We start from the raw sequence: 19,762 nt of genomic DNA, 5'->3' as shown, positions 1-19,762 counted from the left end.
ACTCTTTCGGCCAAAAGCCGAAAGGCCATTTTTGGCCATTTTCGGCCGAAAACTTTCGGTGGCCGAAATTTCGGTGCATCCCTACTCAATATTATCTAAACTTTTCATAACAACTAGTTGGTGTCATGCATCCGCTATGATGGAAATGAAAATAGAGGAAGGGTGAGTGGTGGCCACGCTCAGTACTATAGTACGGCAGTAGGGGCGGGGCCTGGCAGGTGCTGGGTGTATTTGGTTTATTCGTTGATGGAGTACACTAGGTACATGAGATGAGGTATATCTCGGTATGGCTTAAGAGCGGGACGCGATGCCAGTACGAATATATAACGGTGCGGCTAATTATGGATTTTTACAGCTAACGGCCACTAGGGGACCTCCTAAATCTATGGATTTTCCAGGTTACAGTCCACCACCTTTAACTCTATGGGCTCTATGGCCGGTCAGACAGACATTACGAGAGCGAGACAGTTTGTGCAAAGGAAGTTTTCATGCATAAACCCTCATTATGGAAAACAAACGTAGAAATGCATATGGTGCAGCTTTTAAATTAAAGGCAGTCTGGATTAAAGCTTCCGCCAATGGTGATTTTTAAGCGGATTACAATGCCAAAAGAAAAGATCCCGAACGGCATCTCCTTTAAAGTCAACAAGAAAGGGTGGATGATGGAAAGCGTAATTAAGGAGTGGCTGAATGAGTGCTACGTCAAGCGCCCTGGAGGATTCTTTCGCCAAAAAAAGCTTTGCTCGTTTTGGACAGCATGAGGCCCATATAACAGAGTCTGTGAAAGCAGCCATCAAGAGCACAAACTCAACTCCAGCTGTGATTCCTGGGGGCACAACGAAGCATCTGCAGCCACTCGACACATCAGTGTCAATCGTGCGTTCAAAGTGGTACTACGCGTTCAGTGGGAGGCGTGGAGGACTAGCGGCGATAAGTCATTCACCAAAACTGGTCGCTCAAGTTTGCGAGTGGATCCGGACAGCGTGGAGGAGTGTCAAAACATCCACGATCACCAACGGGTTCCGAAAGGCTGGACTGCTGCGTGATGAAGAGGAGGACGCCGCCACAGCTGAGGCCCTTCAGAGGCTGTTTGATTCCGACAGTGACGAAGAGGAGTTAGTTGGTTTTGAGAGCGACACCGAAGGAGAGAGGAGAGTGGCTGACGAAGCCACCCTGAGCCTGTTCGTTTCCGACACTGAAGATGAGGACTTGGTGGCTACGGTGGTTTTAGTACGCAGGAAGAAGACGAAGATGAGGATTAATGACTTGACTTTTCTGGTTACAGCCGTGTACCTTAGCCTAAAAGATGAAGATGAGGATTAATGACTTTTCTGATTACCGTATATTTTAAGCAGCCGTGTTACTGCAACTTTAGGCTTACTTGCTTACTGTCGTGTTACAGGCACTTTATTTTGCACTTTAAAAAAAAACACATTTAATTTAGCCATTGATATTGCCTCGTCGAGCACTGTAAGCTTTGTTTTTGTTATGGTACTACTGTAGGCTATAATGTAGATCAGTGGTTTTCAACCTTTTTCATGCCAAGGACCCCTAAATTGATACACATTTGGCCGCGGACCCCCAATTGAAAATATTTTGTGCCAGGGACTCCCAGAAGCAAAGATATCAGTTAATTTTCGCTTTAAAAAATATAAATATTCAAAGATGTGCACACTTTAAGGTTTTTCAAAAATAGCAGATCTTCAAGCTCAGTGCCGCGCTGCCGCTATGAGCCTGTTGAGCTTGCTAGAGCTTCAAAAATAGCCAAAGCTAAGTGGTTAAATGATTGTGACGCCCCTCAAGGACCACTGGTGGTCCCCGTACCACTGGTCGAAAACCACTGCTGTAGATCACTGCCGGTACGTGCGCTGGGAGCGCACCGTTTAAGTTCGAAAGTTGAAAAGTTTGTGTGTCTGAAACGCTATGTGATACAGTACAGTTTACACAGCACAGTACATATTATGTAGCTACTATTGCACTAAATGGTAACAATTGAATACGTTATGCAAATATGCAACTTGTTTGTTGAAATGTTAATAAATGGGAGCTTCCTCAAAAACAGCCATCTCTTTCCCGACAATCCCCTGCCCTCTGTGCACGAACCCTTACATATGGTAATTAAACATTAAAACACCTGCGGCTTATAGTCCAGTGCGGCTTATATATGTACACATCATTCAATTTAGCTGCTGCGGCTTATATTCAGGTGCGGCTTATAGTCCGAAAATTACGGTAACTTGATTATTCTAATAAACAACAGAATACTTGTTTATGGAAATAGCCATTAGTGACAGCCAGACTACTTACACAGCGTTTATCGGGCTGGCTGCTGTCGTACCCCGTGGTGACGTCCCTGACGTGAGAGATGGTGTAGCCCCGGCAGGTCTTGGGGTACGACCCCTCTCCGTCAAAGTTACGGATTCGGCTGAATATCTTCTGAACTGTTGGCGGGTCGTTGCTGATGACGTAGGACGTTTTGGAAATGTGATAACCATATCTGGAAGACAGAAGAGTGAAGAGCATGAATATGGATGGAGGGGAGAGGATGGAATTGGACAGATTATTAAGTATTAAAAGGACGCAATGACTGTTTGAATTTTGTCAGTTTTTTGTTACCAAGGCAGTTACAGTATAATGTGTGTGTGTGTGTGCATGCGCTCGTGCGTGTGTGTAGGGGGGGGGGGGGGGGGGGACAGACGACTTCAGTTAACTGAACATCAGTTTGTTGGCAAGATAGAGTAGCTTCTGGTGCCTTAGTTTCAATGAGGAATTAAATACAATATCACTACAATCGATGTTGAGATTGAACACCTGGGCCCTCATTCATCAACGTCTTCTACGCACAGATCTGTGCTTACCCTGTGCGTACGATCATTTCTAAGCAAAGAGTGGGATTCATCAATTTCAACTTGAACTTGACTTCGTGCGTACATCTACGCACAGGTCAGACCTGGCGTACCTAACTCCCAGTGGTAGAAGATCGTTACTACGCATAAGCACTCCTCAGTCCTGCATTAGTTCCAAGGCGGAAATAAGCTTCCGTGCATTAGTGTTCAACTTCTGTATGACCCGTAATTCATTATAGTTCATTGCAAAATAGCGACAGTAGTGTAATTATAACGGGCTCACACGCGAACAAGAGGTTGGCCTGCTTGTTTGGCACGGGGGGGCAGACGCAAAACACCAACCTCCAAACGCGATTAGATATTGTTTCAAATAAAAAGCAAATTATTATGTGTGTCATGTTTCCAAATAAGATTGGTCACGAAATGCTTTCTACTTCAATTTGTTGGTTAGAATAGATGACCTCCGTTGAAACTTCACTGAGACTAACAGTCTATTTGTGAGCTCCCGCACAGATGTGATGATAATAATAATAATAATAATAATAATAATAATAATAATAATAATAATAATAATAATAATAATAATAATAATAATAATAATAATAATAATAATAGCTTCATTTTATATAGCGCCTTTCAAGAGACCCAAGGTCGCTTTACATAGATAGGGGGGGGGGGGATAACAAAGTAACAAACATAGTGGACAGACACACAACATATATATATGATGATGGAATTCATTCAAGATCCTCTCCACCCTCGGGTACGTCTTTGCCACCGCGGCACGGTCCATCGTGATATTGGAGATGGATCGACCAATAGACTGTTACTGTAGCTGTCAAAGCTCCATCACAAATGCAGTTATGTGAATAGAAAGGGATTCCACTCAGTCAATGTTGCGATGCGCATTTGCCTGATACATGTTATTGCTGGATGCCGGGAGGAAGGCGATGCTGAATGTTTTCAATTCATTAAATAAAACGGATACTTTTTGCAAGGGTTTACTGACTGTCATACAAATGATCAACCAACTACATACTGTAACTTTTCAGTGCACGTTCTTATTTACATTGTGACAACAGCCTTGTGAGTTCCCGCAGTGACCCGCACACAGACATGATGGAATTCAAGTTCATGTATTGAAAGGCAGGCTATCATACATGCAGTGAGATTCATTGTTCTTGTATATGCTCTCGTATTATATTGTTTATATAGGCTACCCAATACTGACATCAAAATAGATTGTAGTATGCCTCTAGAAATCATATGCAGCAGGTAGAAGATTGACGGGAGATCCATCGCGATTTGGAATCAAATTGAGGAGAACTTTAATCCCTGGGGTATTAATCAAACAACACGGGAAAAGGCAGTCATATTCCAGCGCGGTCTTTATTAGCCGACAACAAAATAGATGCATCTAAAAATCATATAGCCAATCGAACACAACTGATAAAGGCATTCATATTACAGCACGGTTATAATGACACACAACCAACGCCAAACAGTGGTCAACGAACGGTCTTTATTAGTATTTTGAGCTGTCCAGGCAGAATTGCAGCAATGGTCTTAGGGAGCCGTTGATATCTGACATCACCGTTTACGAGTCCGCCTTTTATTTATCCCACAATACGCGATAGTGTCTTCTTGGTTCGACAGCAGTGAACAATCTTCGTGGAGTTTCTCAGGGTTCCGCTCGGGTCCGTCCATTATTTCACATCCCATGGGGGGTGTTTCCTCATTTTCATGACCATATATGGATAATCATGCACGAGCATTGACGGTAGAACAAAGTGGTATTCATCAACACGGAGGACCATAGAGCCTGCGTACGCACGTGTGATGAATGCCGACTTCCCTGTGCGTACGCTAGTTCTACATTCCGTGCTTACGTGTGGAAGTAGGTCAAGTTCTACGTCCACGTTGATGAATGAGGGCCCTGGTCTGAACAGAGGTGAAAGTGGGAAAAGGAAAGACAATCTGAAAATGAGTATAGGATATCATGTGCTGAAATAAATGTGTTTGTATTACAGAAACGTAATAGATGGCAATATGCGTTTGTTCAGAAAGTCTTCAAGTTCTTCAAGAAAGTTTTCAAGGGCTGTTTTTTCTGGCCACATGGCGGACGTCAACATGAGGCGTGGGGCTTCAACCACATGGCGGACGTCAACATGAGGCGTGGGGCTTCAACCACATGGCGGACGTCAACATGAGGTGTGGGGCTTCAACCACATGGCGGATGTCAACATGAGGCGTGGGGCTTCAACCACATGGCGGACCTCAACATGAGGCGTGGGGCTTCAACCACATGGAGGACGTCAACATGAGGCGTGGGGGCGTGATTACGAAACCTAGCCGCATTTCTCAGAGACTCTCTCTGATTGGCCGACGCCTGTTTCTACACTGGTTAAGCTTAGGCACTCTTCGAAGTTGGTTAAGGTTAGAGTTTGTCTTAGAGCGTGACGGCAAGTTCTTTCGACGGTTAAGCTTAGGCACTCTTTCGAAGTTGGTTATGGTTAGAGTTTGTCTTAGAGCATGGCGATAGAACGCCAGGTAGTTTGCAGGCTGTTTGACGTGGAAATGGAAAAAGACACAGCTCGTCACGGATTGGGCAAACGCGTCAGTGGCCAATCAGAGAGCGTCAGTCAGTGCCAATCAGAGAGCGTCTCCGAGAAATGCGGCTAGGTTTCGTAATCACGCGGCGTGGGGCTTCAATCACATGGCGGACGTCAACATGAGGCGTGGGGCTTCAACCACATGGCGGACGTCAACATGAGGCGTGGGGCTTCAACCACATGGCGGACGTCAACATGAGGCGTGGGGCTTCAACCACATGGCGGACGTCAACATGAGGCGTGGGGCAGTGTCACTTACATTTCATAGATGTTATGGAGCTGTTGGTTGAGGGTGAGGTCCTTGCTTTGGAGGTAGGTGGCCATCTCAGCTACAACCACAGAGGCACTCACTCCATCCTTGTCTGGGATCAAGCTGCCACACAGAAACCCTGAGGAAGCAATGAGAAAACAAGAGGTTAGAACAATGACTAAATTAACCTAAATTATATTATCCATAACCTATTTTGTAGCTTTGTAGTATTATCGTTTGCACTCGCACATTCTGTAGGCTACTTGCGGGTGTTCTCAGTAATGAAGTCGATGGGGTGGGGGATGGAGAAACACAATTGTTCGTGTAAAATCTGCAAGAACACAAATGCCCTGAAGGAGGCAGTCTGTTTCAAGCATGCAGCTCCACCAGGCGCCTGCATTGTGCAGTGAACTGACCAGAGAGACACATTCAACTGTGTGAACAAGTCATTAAAAAGAAACACCAGTGTTTTTAATATATAATAAAGGGCATGAGTAATGTTTTCCCAGAACGAGTACTCGCATTAATTACTCAAGTAATTGTTTAGGGAAATACATTTTTTAGAAGAGCATGGCAGCAGCAATAACGAGATATTGCACGGAGTCACACACACGCTACAGATTTTATTATGTCTCACTCCACGAACATAATGCACAGCAATATTCCCGATGCTTAAAGCTCATTGTCAGTCAGTTACCATTTGTATAATCAACTAATCAAAACATTAAAGCCAGCAGGGAATATATCAGTTGTATTCTTACCATGTCATGCCTTTAGAGGTTAATCACATTTAAAAAAGTTAGAAATAAAGTTTAACCCTTTCACTGCCACACTACCAAACGGTTAACCCTTTCAATGCGACAATACATAAGGTTAACCCTTTCACTGCCACACGACAGCAGGTTAACCCTGTCACTACCACACTACAGAAGGTTACCCCTTTACTATCACACTACAGACGGTAACACAGGGTTAACCTTCTGTAGTGTGGCAGTGAAAGGGTTCAAACTCATTTACAAAAAAGAAAAAGTCAATATATGCTGCTTACCGATAGACTCCTCAAAGGCAAAGATCATTTCATCACCGCTTTTTGCCAACTCGTGCATTCTTTTGCCTATCCACTTGAAACCAGGCAGGGTCTCCTGTAAGTAAGACAATGATGTGAGGGGACATCAGGCAGGACCTGAGAGTCCATAACACACATTATTATGTTATGTTCTTAAGTCAAATACGGTCACTTTTAAAGTAAACAAAAATGACTTCATCATTTAAAACAACATTTTCCTTTAGTTAGTTTAATGTTTTGGAGATATGAATGGTAAACGGTGCATTTATCCAAAGAGCTTTACAATTAGTTACTCACATTTTTACCAATTCACTCACACACCGACGGCGGAGGCAACCATGCAAGGTGCCAACCTGCTCATCTGGAGCAGTTAGGGGTTAAATGTCTTGCTCAAGGACACTTTGACAAACTGCCCGGGAGGAGCGGGAATCAAACCAAGAACCACCGGATTACCAGACGACTGCTCTACCTCCTGAGCCACAGTCTTCCCCATGATAGGTTGTATACACTGGAGAACAACAACATACCTCAAAGTGGAAGCCCTCGATGCGTGAGAAGGCCTGGAGGATCTTGGAGGAGACAGTGGTAGCCAGCATGTAAACCTTGTCCGTGGAGTCTGCGTGTCTCTCCTTCCAGTTCAACAGCATCCACCAGCCCAGCAGAGCTGCCAACTCGTTACCGGTGAACACCTTCCATCCACACCTGACAGACAGAACATCACATATGTGTGAACTGCTCATGGAATATGTACTAATGGTCTGCTTTCAGTCACACTGAATGAAGGTACCACATGAAAAAGTGGAAGATAATAGGGTTCCCAAATATAAAAAAAGAAGAGGGACACTACTTAAGCATTACATCACGCGACGGAGTGCGTTATACGAATTAGATCACGCCTAGGGGTGGTTGTTAGGTGGTCCCCCCTAGGCGTGATCTCTACCCAATGTGAATCACTACCCACTTTCAAAAACACTCTCAAAGAACACCTACGGGAGACTGCAATTCGAAACTGGCCCCTACAAATGTCCTAACCCAGTTGTACAGTAAATGACCAAGTATGGCTTTGTCAGTATTCCAATGTACAGTGTACAGTGTCCCCCCCCCCCTACCCAACCCCCCCCCACCTCCAATGTACAGCCCCCACCCACCTACCCAACCCCACCCACCCAACCTCCCCCAATGTACAGTTTCTACGTTAAATGTATATACACTCTTTTTCTGGACACTTTTTGTATCACAAACAGTACTGTATTTGCAAATCTGATATGTCATAAATGTATAGATGTAGCAGTACGGCCTATCTGTATGTCATATATGTTATGATGAATTGAAAATGGGGGACCCTGATGTAAACAAGACGAAAGTCTTTCTCTGGTCTGCATCCCCTTAACAATTGTATGTATTGAGCTGTACTGTACTGTACCCATTCTGCAATCTGTTAATAAACTTTTCAATCAATCAATCTAATTCGTATAACACACGACTTCAAGTGATGTAATGCGTTTATACAATGGCCCAATTCACCCAACCTAATTGCTATACAATAAACACACAGTAATTGAAGCATAATGGAGATTTATTCACAAAACCACCCACAGAAAAAGTAGATAAAAAAAAAAAATTATAAAAGTTGCCTCCATGTCTAGAAGCAGAGGGAGGTGCAGTGCTACAAAGCATGCCATCTAACAACAAACTTCATATAAATCCTGTGATTTATTATTGTTTTGACAATGGGTCATGACAAACCAATTACATAATCAAGTTTCAAGTTTCTTTATTAGTTGTCATACAGAAGTACAGAATACTTTTATACAAAATGCTTCTTTCTGTTACGCTCCAGAGACTGTGCTAGACAAAAGGATAAGTATAAAATAAAATAAGTATAGCAAGTATAAAATAGAAGTCACATACGTAGACACAAGTGTTCAGTATGTACATATGTACAATGTTCAATGCAGAGTAGAAGTAACTGAGTTACCATACAATATACTATACAATATACTAATTACAATATACTATATAGTGCAAAGCAGAAATGGGATGAGGTACAATTTAGGTACAATTTACAGTAAGGTGTACTGAGGTATGGGTTGTAGTGCAAATTCTTTGCCAATAAATATAAAGTGTGTTTAGGTGTTCTAAAGTGTGTAGAGTGGGTGCTGCAGTGAGTTGTTTGTTTAAAGCGAGTGTGTGCGTGTGGATGTGTGTGCTGTGAGTGCTTTTGATGGTTGTTGCATAGTGTTATTGTTCGTTGAGCAACCTGATGGCCTGGGGATAGAAGCTTCTTCTGAGTCTTTCTGTGCTTGCCATGAGACTCCGGTATCGCTTGCCTGACCGCAGCAGTTCAAAGAGGCAGTTGTTTGGGTGGCTGGAGTCTTTGATAATTATCTTAGCCTTACCCATGCACCGCTTGTTGTAAATGTTCTGGAGAGTGGGAAGCCCCCCTCCAATTGTGCGTTCGGCTGAACGGGCCACTCTCTGTAGTCTGCTGCGGTCTTGTGCGGTGCTATTCCCAAACCAGGAGGTGATATTGCCAGTCAGGATGCTCTCTATTGTGCATGAGTAGAAGTTCTTAAGGATCTTCTGACTGACTTGGAACTTCCTTAGGCGCCTGAGGAAGTAGAGGCGTTGCCGTGCCTTCTTCACAACACTGTCAATGTGTGTGGTCCATGTCAAGTCATCGGATATGTGGACTCCTAGGTACTTGAAACTATTCACTCTCTCAACTGGTGCCCCGTCGATGCCGAGGGGGCTGTAGTCCCTGACCCCGACCTCCTGAAGGCCACAATCATCTCTTTTGTTTTGCTGACGTTCAGGGAGAGGCAGTTCTCCTGACACCACTGCGACAGATTCTCTACCTCTTCCAGGTAGGCCCTCTCGTCGTTGGCAGAGATCAGGCCCACCACTACTGTGTCATCAGCAAATTTGATGATTGTGTTGTTGTTCCGCTGTGCCACACAGTCATGTGTGTACAGGGAGTAGAGGAGGGGACTCAGAACACAGCCCTGGGGGGGCCCCTATGTTGAGCGTGATGGATGAGGAGGTGCAGTTGCCTGCTCTTACCACCTGGGGTCTACCCGTCAGGAAGTCCAAGACCCACTGGCAGAGGTCATAGTTCAAGCCCAGGTCCCTGAGCTTGGCTATGAGTTTGGAGGAGACTATGGTATTGAATGCTGAGCTGTAGTCGATGAACAGCATTCTCACATAGTTCCCCTGCCTCTTGTCCAGGTGTGATGCTGCTGTGTGCAGCACATGGGCTATGGCGTCCTCCGTGGACCTGTTGGGGCGGTATGCAAATTGCAGGGGGTCCAGGTTGATGGGGAGGGAGGAACAGATGTAGCCCTTCACTAGCTTCTCAATCCAACATATGTCGTTACGAATATATCCATACTTCCATTGTGTCCGGGACATCCAGTGAAATCGCTTCGTGTGACAGTGTCCTTTTGAAGCAGAGGGAGGTGCAGAGGGGGGTGCTACAAAGTATGCCATCTAACAACAAACTTCATATAGACTGCCAGCCAGCTTTTGCGCAACGAAGAAATACAATTTCAATTGAGACGAGAGAAGATCATCTCCTGATTCAGATACAATTTAACACAATGGTGAAGTCAAGTGCTTTGAGCAGGATAAACGTATAACTTATATTATATATATATGTTACAGTATATAAAAATACCGCTTTACTTTTGTGCAGTAACTGAAGCTGCCACCCCCCCCCCCCCCCTTCCAACGTGCCTGATTGTTATGCATTTTACTCTGCCAATTGGCGACCCAATAAAAACTGAATAGTAGATCCAAGTCTGACAAAAAATAAATAAATCGACAGCCATTTTTATTTTTTTTTGCAATTTTTATTTAGTTTCACAATGGGTCATGACAAACCAATTACATAATCCAACATATGTGTAACAAACTAACATATTCCAGTTGACTATCTTTTTTGGAGTATTCGTTCAAAGGCTATTCATACTTCCATTTGTCTATCTATGGCGGACTCATTCAGAAAAAGTAATTCGGTTGTGGGAGGGATCTGGGGTCACGTGGAGTGTGTTATACGAAATAACAACGGCTAACTTGACTGTTTCAGCCAATCAGAATCAAGATATTTGCATGCCATTGTATAATGTATAATAATAATGTAATCAACTTTATTTGTATAGCACCTTTCATACAGGAATTGTAGCCCAAAGTGCTTCACAGCAGTAAAAACAGACATAAAATTAGCAAAAAATAGACAGAATAAAAGCAACGCAGAGAATAATAAAAAGGGTAAAAGCAATGCAAGTAACAACAAAACAAATATTGACTCGCAGTTTACATGTAAAACCTGAGTCTTCCCCGTTAAATGGTCACAGTTTGAAGTAACATTTTTCTTAAATTTCTTTTACCTTTTGATTCATTATCCTGTCATTAATTTAGTTCCATTGCATATTACCCTGTTTTTTCCTTATTTATTTTGTCCTTGTATATTGTTAATCCTGTCTTACAGGCATCCACAATATTTTGCACTTATCAGTCTTTGCAAAGAACAATTATTGAATTCCTTTAAATACGCACCTACAGCTCGTGTTTTATAATTTGCTTTCAGTCATGCCATTTTGCACCCCGAGATTATGTAAATGTAATGCTTACTAGAAACACAAAATGTCAGAAGGAGAACGAACAGACAGACTGTCTGTGACAGACAGACAGACAGACAGACAGACAGACAGACAGACAGACAGACAGACAGACAGACAGACAGACAGACAGACAGACAGACAGACAGACGTCAGTGAGGCCGATCCCTCACACATTGCTAACATCCCTGGAGACTTGTAAAACTAGCTTGTCCAACCCAAAACCTTGCCAATATTGTTGACCCAATATTTTCGTATTAACTTCATAATAAAAACTAAGTTAACATTAGAAATAATATAATAACGTCACAAAACATATTAGGTTTACTAATACTATACTATCGCTTATTCCTAATAAAAATCTGTGTAATTTTGTAGTTGAGAGGAACACCAAGACAAAATCTTCAACAAAAGAGAAATAATGTTTTTGCTAAGCTGACATTGGTGCCATTATCTGGTCATCTACCTGATTGCCAAGTGTGCTACTGTCACAACATCAGGTTATTGGGTTCAAATTACATTTACAGCAACAGTATATCAGCAATGAGATCTATGACAATGCTTGAGTAGAGTGCAGTCACGTAATCTGCTCCTCTGCTAAATTCTGTTGCCATTCTGTCTATTTAATCTATAACATATCTATCTATTTGATTACTTGTTTGCAGCTGCCTTTATTGTGCTCCATTTTAAGTTATTGTAAAAAAAATTACATTTGACCCTGATTCTGCACTTTGTCAACTCCACCCCCATCTTTAGCGTATAGTTTAATACCTACAAATGGCAAATAAACTAAAGCTTTGAACTGAAATAAAGAGGTGTCAATATGGAGATTGTTATACAAGTAATTTATGCCTACGGTAGGTCTGGTGAAATGAAAGAAATTCACATCACGTTAATCAGGTGGATTACATATGAAAATAAATGAATAAACCAATTGCTGTTTATAATTAATTTTCAAATAACTTCCCCTCAAATACTGAAGATCTAATTTCAAGAATTGACGCTATCATTAATTTGGAGGACACAATCGTGTGCAACTAAATCATAATTTCATCATGATACGTTTCTGATACGATAATATTGAACCCTGGTATACTCATGTTCTTGTGCAGTGTTAAGGTCCATATCTCAATAAAAGCTTTTGAGTGACAACAGTGTGCCAGTTTGAGTGTCACACCGTGTCCATGCCCACCAGAAATTACTGCTGACACTTACCCGTTAGACAGTTCTGCAACAGCCAAGCGATCTGCGTCAGGATCTGATGCCAACACAATCCTGGCATTCTCTCTCTCTGCCAGGCGAAGGGAGAGCTCCTGGCAAAAACATATATATATATATATATTTTTTTTTTGTTATGCAAACTATTAAAAACTATTTTCATGTTGCCAGTAGACATTACACATCAAAGTTGAAATTACATGAACAAAGTAATTGTACATCATGACCAGATCCACTGAAGGAATTTGTCTGTGCTGCAATACTCAGTACATATATCATTTACATTTTACATTTAGTCATTTAGCTGACGCTTTTATCCAAAGCGACTTACAAGTTCTGTACGACAAGTCATCAGGAAGGGTACAACTCTATCAGCTGATATATATGAAATACGGGCCTCTGTAATGTCACCATGGTGATAGGCCCAGTATTCTAAAACAGCTGGGAGGTTTCCTGACATGTTTTAATTTAAGTTTAAGTTTATTTGCACATAAATATAAATATAATATAAATAAGAACAAGTTAAAACATTGTGCAGGAGAGGTTAGAAGCCAACAATGTCTTATGAAGATACCTCCCCTTAATATCAATATTCGTACAGGAGAAATAGAAACAATGATTATGACATCGTCAAGGCTTCAAATCCAAACAAAGGAAAACACACAATTTACATGGACATTGGTTGCAAGATAAGATGCATTACAATGAATTCATGAAGTGTTATACATTTGCTAATTAAAGGTCCTTTTAACCTCTTAAGCCCGAGCAGTCCGGTACTGGACCGCAAATGACATCACGCTATAAATCCATCTCTATAGAATGTATGAATTAATGTTGTGTTTTTTTTTTCAAATGTAGCCAAGAGTAAAGATCCTAACCCTGTCAAAACAGCAGTCAAAGTGTATATTTTTAGCATTACGTTTGTTTACCAACGATTTTAACGATTATTAGTGAAATACAAGATTATAGAAATCTCAGGGCATTGAGACGGAAACCGGCGCATATTGACGGGAGGAACTGGCGCAGCCAAAAGTGAGTGTAGCCTTTTGAAGGAAGAGACCCAGGGCTTTCGATGGGCTTTCGAATTTAGAAAAACTACACTACCCAGCTCACACCAGCCCCTGTCAATAATCTGACTTCTGGATTCATTTTTTGATTTCTCTTATCTTTCGGGATTATCTCCCACAAACCTGAACATTTTTGCCATAAAACAGAACGCAGTTAGTTTCGCTCCCTTTCTGTGAACATCTAGGAAAAAAACGGCATTGCAATCTGATGAAAAATGGTGGAGAAATGTACATTATAAAAAAGTAACCGTACTTACAGTAGATTTCATTCACGGTTTGTGAATCAGGCCTGGTGATACTAAATCCAGATTGAACTCTGCCATTGGAAAGGGGAGATTTGGCACGATCCATAGATGTGCGACTTGGCCATAGTAAGGTAATTTATAGGCCTGATATTCTATAATCATATTTCAAATTGCATGTGTCCGGATGGCAGAATTCAGTACTGTATCTACAAAACCTTCTGTTTAATCATCTTCCCTTTATTCATTTGCTTCGATTCTTTGTAGACGTGATCTCAAGAAGGTGCTGAATGATTCATGTTTGGTAAATCTTAGCATGGTGTTATTCACCGTCAAAGATGGGGGTGGGGAATGAAAAAGAATAGATTTGATATTCTCCTTTGGTTCATTACAATTGACTCAAGCCTAGTAATAGACACAATATTTCTGACACTGGGAATACATTCCATGAGATCCATAGATGTCCCTAGATACCTGCAAATGGAACATGCAAATGGACCTTGTAGAAGTGGAGCAATCTTCCATTTACTTAGGTATGTATTTTTAGGCGGATTTTCAGAAAATAGGGCTAGGGCTTAAGAGGTTAAGATATTTTTTTAAATAATGATAATGTAGATGTTGACTGTGGTGATGGAAGTAGATTGTTCCAAAAATATGGACTTCTGTATTTGAATGTGTATTGATTAATTAAGGGAAATAGTTACAGAATGATACAGTGGAGCTAAAAGGCTCTTGAACTTCAACTTGAACTTGAACTTGAACTGAAAATGGAACTCTTCAAACTCTTCTAATGGCTCTGGGTTAAGCTGAATTGAGAAATCATTCATTTGTTATCCTACCAAAACAGACTCTCCCTCCTCTGGATTTGGGCATCTGACGGTGGAGAAGTTTGGATCGGGGTCTCTCTGCTCTGGGACGGGGATGGGCGGAGAGAAGCCGAAGGCCAGGAAAGCCTCCTGGACATACCGGTGCCCGACTCCGTGGAAGGAAGAGTGCACAAATTTCAATGGGGACTTGACGTTGAGCTCCCTACATGGTGGATGGATGAAGATGTGGAAGAGGGTTAGTCAGCTGTCATTTCTATTTTTACTTTAAATAAGGAATAATACAGTTAAACTTCAGGATTGGCATCAGGTTGGCATTGCTAGCCTACAGCCGTTCAACTCAATGTTAGATTAGATTGAAATGTATTGTCATTTATTTATGGACAATACAACAAAAAGATGTTTGGCATCAGAGTGCAAATGTAACAGTAAAGTGCATTGTGCAATAGTAATATACAATGTATAGGAGATTAAACTGGATATAAAATATATAAATTAGTACTACTGAATAATAGTGCTAATCAGGTGTAGGTACAGATTTGTAATAATATGTAGTGATACAGGTATAAAGACACTATGGTAGTAGTCATACTGGCCAGCAGTGTAACTATTAAGAGTAGGTAAGGAATATGTACAGATATAGATATAGTATCTACAGTAGGGGTGTAACGATGCATCGATTAATCGAAATGCATCGATCCTAATGTGTCTCTGATTGGCTAGCCCGCATACAGCGATTGGTTTAGCTCCGACGGGCTCTGGGATAGAAATGTCCGCCTTGTACACACAAGCCATAATTCCTAAATGTTCCGGTCTCGCAGACGGCGCACATCGTTTCCTTATTCAAACATGATTTTCACGTTATAACGTGAAGCGTTTTATGTTAAAACAAGAAGTTATCACGTTATAACGTGAAACGTTCTATGTTAAAACAAGAAGTTATCACGTTATAACGTGAAACGTTTTATGTTAAAACAAGAAGTTATCACGTTATAACGTGAAACGTTTGTTAAAACAAGAAGTTATCACGTTATACGGATTTTTTTTTCTTCTGTTTCTGGTGTGGCAGCAATACGCGTCCGTACGTTAGAATCGATTATAATCGAAATTAACCAAAAAGAAAAAAATATATTTTTTTTTCTTTTTTGTGTATTGTTTTTATTTACCTATAGTTCATGCTGAGTGAATCAGTTCCCCCAGCCACATTTGTGTATACATTTGTTTTTTGGGGAATTAATTGATAGAAAATTAATCTAAAATTAATCGAATCGTGGTCAAATGAAGAGATTTCATGATGCATTGAATCGTTGCCTGAATAATCGTAATCGAAATTAATCGTTGTGAGGTCGCATCGTTACACCCCTAATCTACAGACATGTGAACATAAACTCTCACCCAAAGTTAGAAATGAAAAGAACCAAGAGTCCAACCTCTATTGTGAGGAGATGTACAACCTGGACTTGCTCCATTGTAAATAAATGGGAATTGATTTTACAGACTCAGACCGTATGTGGTTTTATACACAAATCGGGCTTCATTTTATAGCAGCGCCAGAAAATGTGTCCATAACATACAAATATCTGTGGTCTTTTTCCCCCCATTCATTCGAATGGCGACAGTGGCTCAGGAGGTAGAGCGGTTGTCTGGTAATCTGAAGATCTGTCTACGACCATAATTGATGACTCTGGTTACACACCACAGTTGTAAAGCGCTTTGGATAAAAGCGCTATATAAATGCAGTCCATTTACCATTCTTAAAATAACTGCATAATATGTTATGTGACAGTGACCCGTGCATTTGATAGTTGTCAATTATGTTAACATGTTTTTTACACATCACACAGTCTCCAGCCCCATTAGGATTCCGAGTCTGATTATAATATGATGAGCACAACCTCAACCTTACCTATGAAAACACAGGAAGGAGGTTTGCTCCTCCATGTAGCTCCTGCTGACCTCCTGCAGCGGGTCGCTCCTCAGGGGGGAGCTGTCTGCCAGAGTCTCGTTCCAGCAGGAGTCACTCCAGGGCTCCATGCTCTCCTCAATGCACCGCAGGATCTCCTTATCGTGAGGGGAGGAGATCTGGGCTCCGTTACACCAGTAAACCTTCAGTGGGAAGAACGGATTTAAGACAGTTATTAAAGTTATGAAAATCGAATTTACTTTTATAAACTAGTTGATTTAGAAATGTCAACTACTTCAACCTATTTATGTCTTTTTTTAACCATTTATTTTGTATATTCTGCGTTTTTATTTGAATATTTGAAGTGCTCTATAAATAAAGTTTAATTAGTATAAGGCAAAACCATTACAAGTGTTAGCACATCACATACTCACTTATAGGAAATAGGCATACACACACCTACATATACACATAGTTGAAGTATAGGCTTTCACTGACACATATGGGGGATACACATGTATATAGGAGACACACACATACGTAGCTGAGATGCACATATATATACACGTCTGAGATATACACTCACATAGGGGGCAGAGGCACACATGGATACGAGACACACACAAGAGATAGGAGTACAGTCACATACCAGGAAGATGCACACACACACATATGAGGCATGTACACATGCTTACGTGATACACGTACCCACATACATGTGTTGGAGACATGCGTGCATGCATGTTATCATGCACAACTGCATGCGTCTGGGGCGCCTGTACGTTAATGCCAAGCAAGCAGTGCAAAAATGCTTCCGCATTCGTCACCGCACGCTAGTGCGGTAAAGCGCCCTTCTTTTCAGACAAATGCTACCGTGCGTGCACCGGCGGCGGCGTGCTCGCTCAGGTGCGTGCGTGCGCCGGCGTGCTCGCGCGAGGTGCCCGCGCATGCGACACGAGCGGAGCTCAATATATATAAGTCACCGCCCCTAATTCAGTATCCAACAAATAGCTCAATTGGTAAGGACACATGGCTGTGGATCCTATGGCTTGTTTGCTGGCGAGTTCGAATCCCATCGAAAATATTTTTTAACGTGATTTTTTTTTAACGTGTATTCTTTCGCCGATTAAGGTTAGGCATTGTTTCGGAGTTGGTTAAGGTTAGAACGGTTAAGTTTAGGCGCTGTTAAGGAGCTGGTTAAGGTTAGAGTTTGTCAAAGAGAATGGCAATATAATTTCTATGGTTAAGGTTAAGGTTAGGCATTGTTTCGGAGTTGGTTAAGGTTAGAACGGTTAAGTTTAGGCGCTGTTAAGGAGCTGGTTAAGGTTAGAGTTTGTCAAAGAGAATGGCAATAGACAGCCTATTTCCGCGAAAATGAAAGGCGCATTACTGCATGCCACTACGGTAAATTTTTGCACTGCTTGCTTGGCATAAAGCTACACGCGTCTGGGGCGCTTTCTCTCACATGCAATATGGAGAAGGGTGGCATCCCGATAGAGGATGCAGCACATACCTGCTCGAAGGTAGTTCGGTCTACATGCAAAGTATATATATCAGGGATGTATACGCATAATGTATAGTATAGTATGTTTCTTTTTTCGTAAGTCTTTTTTTATTTTCCATGTCAGTTGTTAATGTATTTGTATGAGTCCTTTACATGTTTTGTATGTTCTTACAAAAAAGAAAAAGGCAAATCCTGGAAATTGCATATGATGATGTGGAAAGAGATGTTTTGAATATTGGAGAGATTTGTGCAAAAAATATAAAAAAAAAAAAAAAAAAAAAGTGTTAGCACATATGAATGGAAGCGGATACGGATCAGCTAGCCTAGCTGTTGGCCAAAAACATCTCTCCCAGAGTTTTAAGCTAGGCTAGTGGTCCGTATCCGCTTCCATTCAGAGAGGAAATTAGGATCCATCTTCTTGTCTGACTCTGGAGAAGACGGTAAGCACATTTCCCATAATGCTGGTGTGTTGGTTTAACGGTGATCACCTTGTATCCATTGTCCTCTTTGCGGTTGTGGGAGGCGGTGACCATCACTCCAGCTGCGGCTCCAAACTTCTTCACAGCATACGGCTGGAAGAGGTCAACATGGGAAGCAGTTTGAACTGTTTAATCTCACACTATGGAAACCTGCCTGTTTGTACTCTGTTGGATGTTTTGATACATTCCACCACAATACTGAATCAATACCCTGACCTGCGTTTCACAGTCACAAGTACAACTGATTTCGACACGGTATTGCCTCGAGAAATAAGGTGCAACTTAACAGAAAATAGCCTAGTTCTTTTATTTAATTTTTTAATACTTTTTCTCCCCATTTTTCTATTTTTCTCCCTTCCCCAATTTCGCATTGTCCAATTCTTCCCTCCCCTGTCTCGAACGCTGTTAGGCCATGCCTCCCACAAGCCGGCTGCAATGTGGACGAAGCCTTGCATCACGTGTCCCCTCCGGTACACGAGGAGGCAGCCGTCGCATCTTTTCACCTGCACAGCATGATCTCTCAGCGGCGAGGGTCTGCATGGGAGGGACACGCCGCCCGCGTTGCTTCCTGATTCTACTGTGCAGGCGCACCAACCGACCTGTAGGAGTCGCTGTCCACAACGTCCGATCCCCACCCACCAGCTTCCCACCCCCTAATACTGCCAATTGTATTAGTATGAACGACCAGCCAAGCTGGTAGCAACGCCGAGAGCTGGGCTCGAACCCAGCATCTCCTGCGTTGGTGGCGAGTGCCTTGCCCACTGCGCCACCTAGCCGCCTAAATAGCCTAGTTTTTTTTTTTTTTTGTCTTTTTCCCCCTCCATTTTTCCTCCGATTTTCTCCCCATCCCAATGTTAGTCGTATGCCAATTCCCAGTCCCTTCCTGGTCGCTGCGCTTTACCCCCTACAGTCAGATCATATGGGAGAGTGGAGGCTACCACGTGTTTCCTCCGACACACGTCCAGCCAATCACCGCTTCTTTTCACCTGGCAGCGCGGATTCTCACTGAGAGGGCGTAGCGTGTGGGAGGACCACACTATCCCCCTCACGTCCAATCCGCGCTTAGCAGGCGCCCCGACCGAACTGTAGGAGTCGCTGTTTACAACGACCCGGACCCACCCCGCCAGCTTCT

At 42.2% G+C, this 19,762-nt stretch overlaps 1 protein-coding gene across 1 annotated transcript in view; it reads right to left on the bottom strand.

Annotated features, from left to right (window-relative positions):
• Nucleotides 1-19,762, bottom strand: part of pgm2l1 (phosphoglucomutase 2-like 1) — an 80,390-nt gene that overhangs the window by 11,503 nt on the left and 49,125 nt on the right. The window contains exons 5-12 of the mRNA XM_084320465.1: nt 18,640-18,723; nt 16,651-16,850; nt 14,760-14,949; nt 12,609-12,706; nt 7,302-7,476; nt 6,757-6,850; nt 5,718-5,847; nt 2,308-2,497 (exon numbers count right to left, since the gene is read on the bottom strand). Coding sequence (XP_084176591.1) covers nt 2,308-2,497; nt 5,718-5,847; nt 6,757-6,850; nt 7,302-7,476; nt 12,609-12,706; nt 14,760-14,949; nt 16,651-16,850; nt 18,640-18,723 — 1,161 coding nt within the window. The remainder of the gene's footprint in view (nt 1-2,307; nt 2,498-5,717; nt 5,848-6,756; nt 6,851-7,301; nt 7,477-12,608; nt 12,707-14,759; nt 14,950-16,650; nt 16,851-18,639; nt 18,724-19,762) is intronic.

Source organism: Notolepis coatsorum (genome assembly GCF_963971535.1).
Source record: "Notolepis coatsorum genome assembly, chromosome: 1".
In the NCBI taxonomy this organism is placed as follows: Eukaryota; Metazoa; Chordata; class Actinopteri; order Aulopiformes; family Paralepididae; genus Notolepis; species Notolepis coatsorum.
The sequence above is the reverse complement of the archived record's forward strand: the minus strand, read 5'-3'. Positions and strand labels throughout refer to the sequence as shown.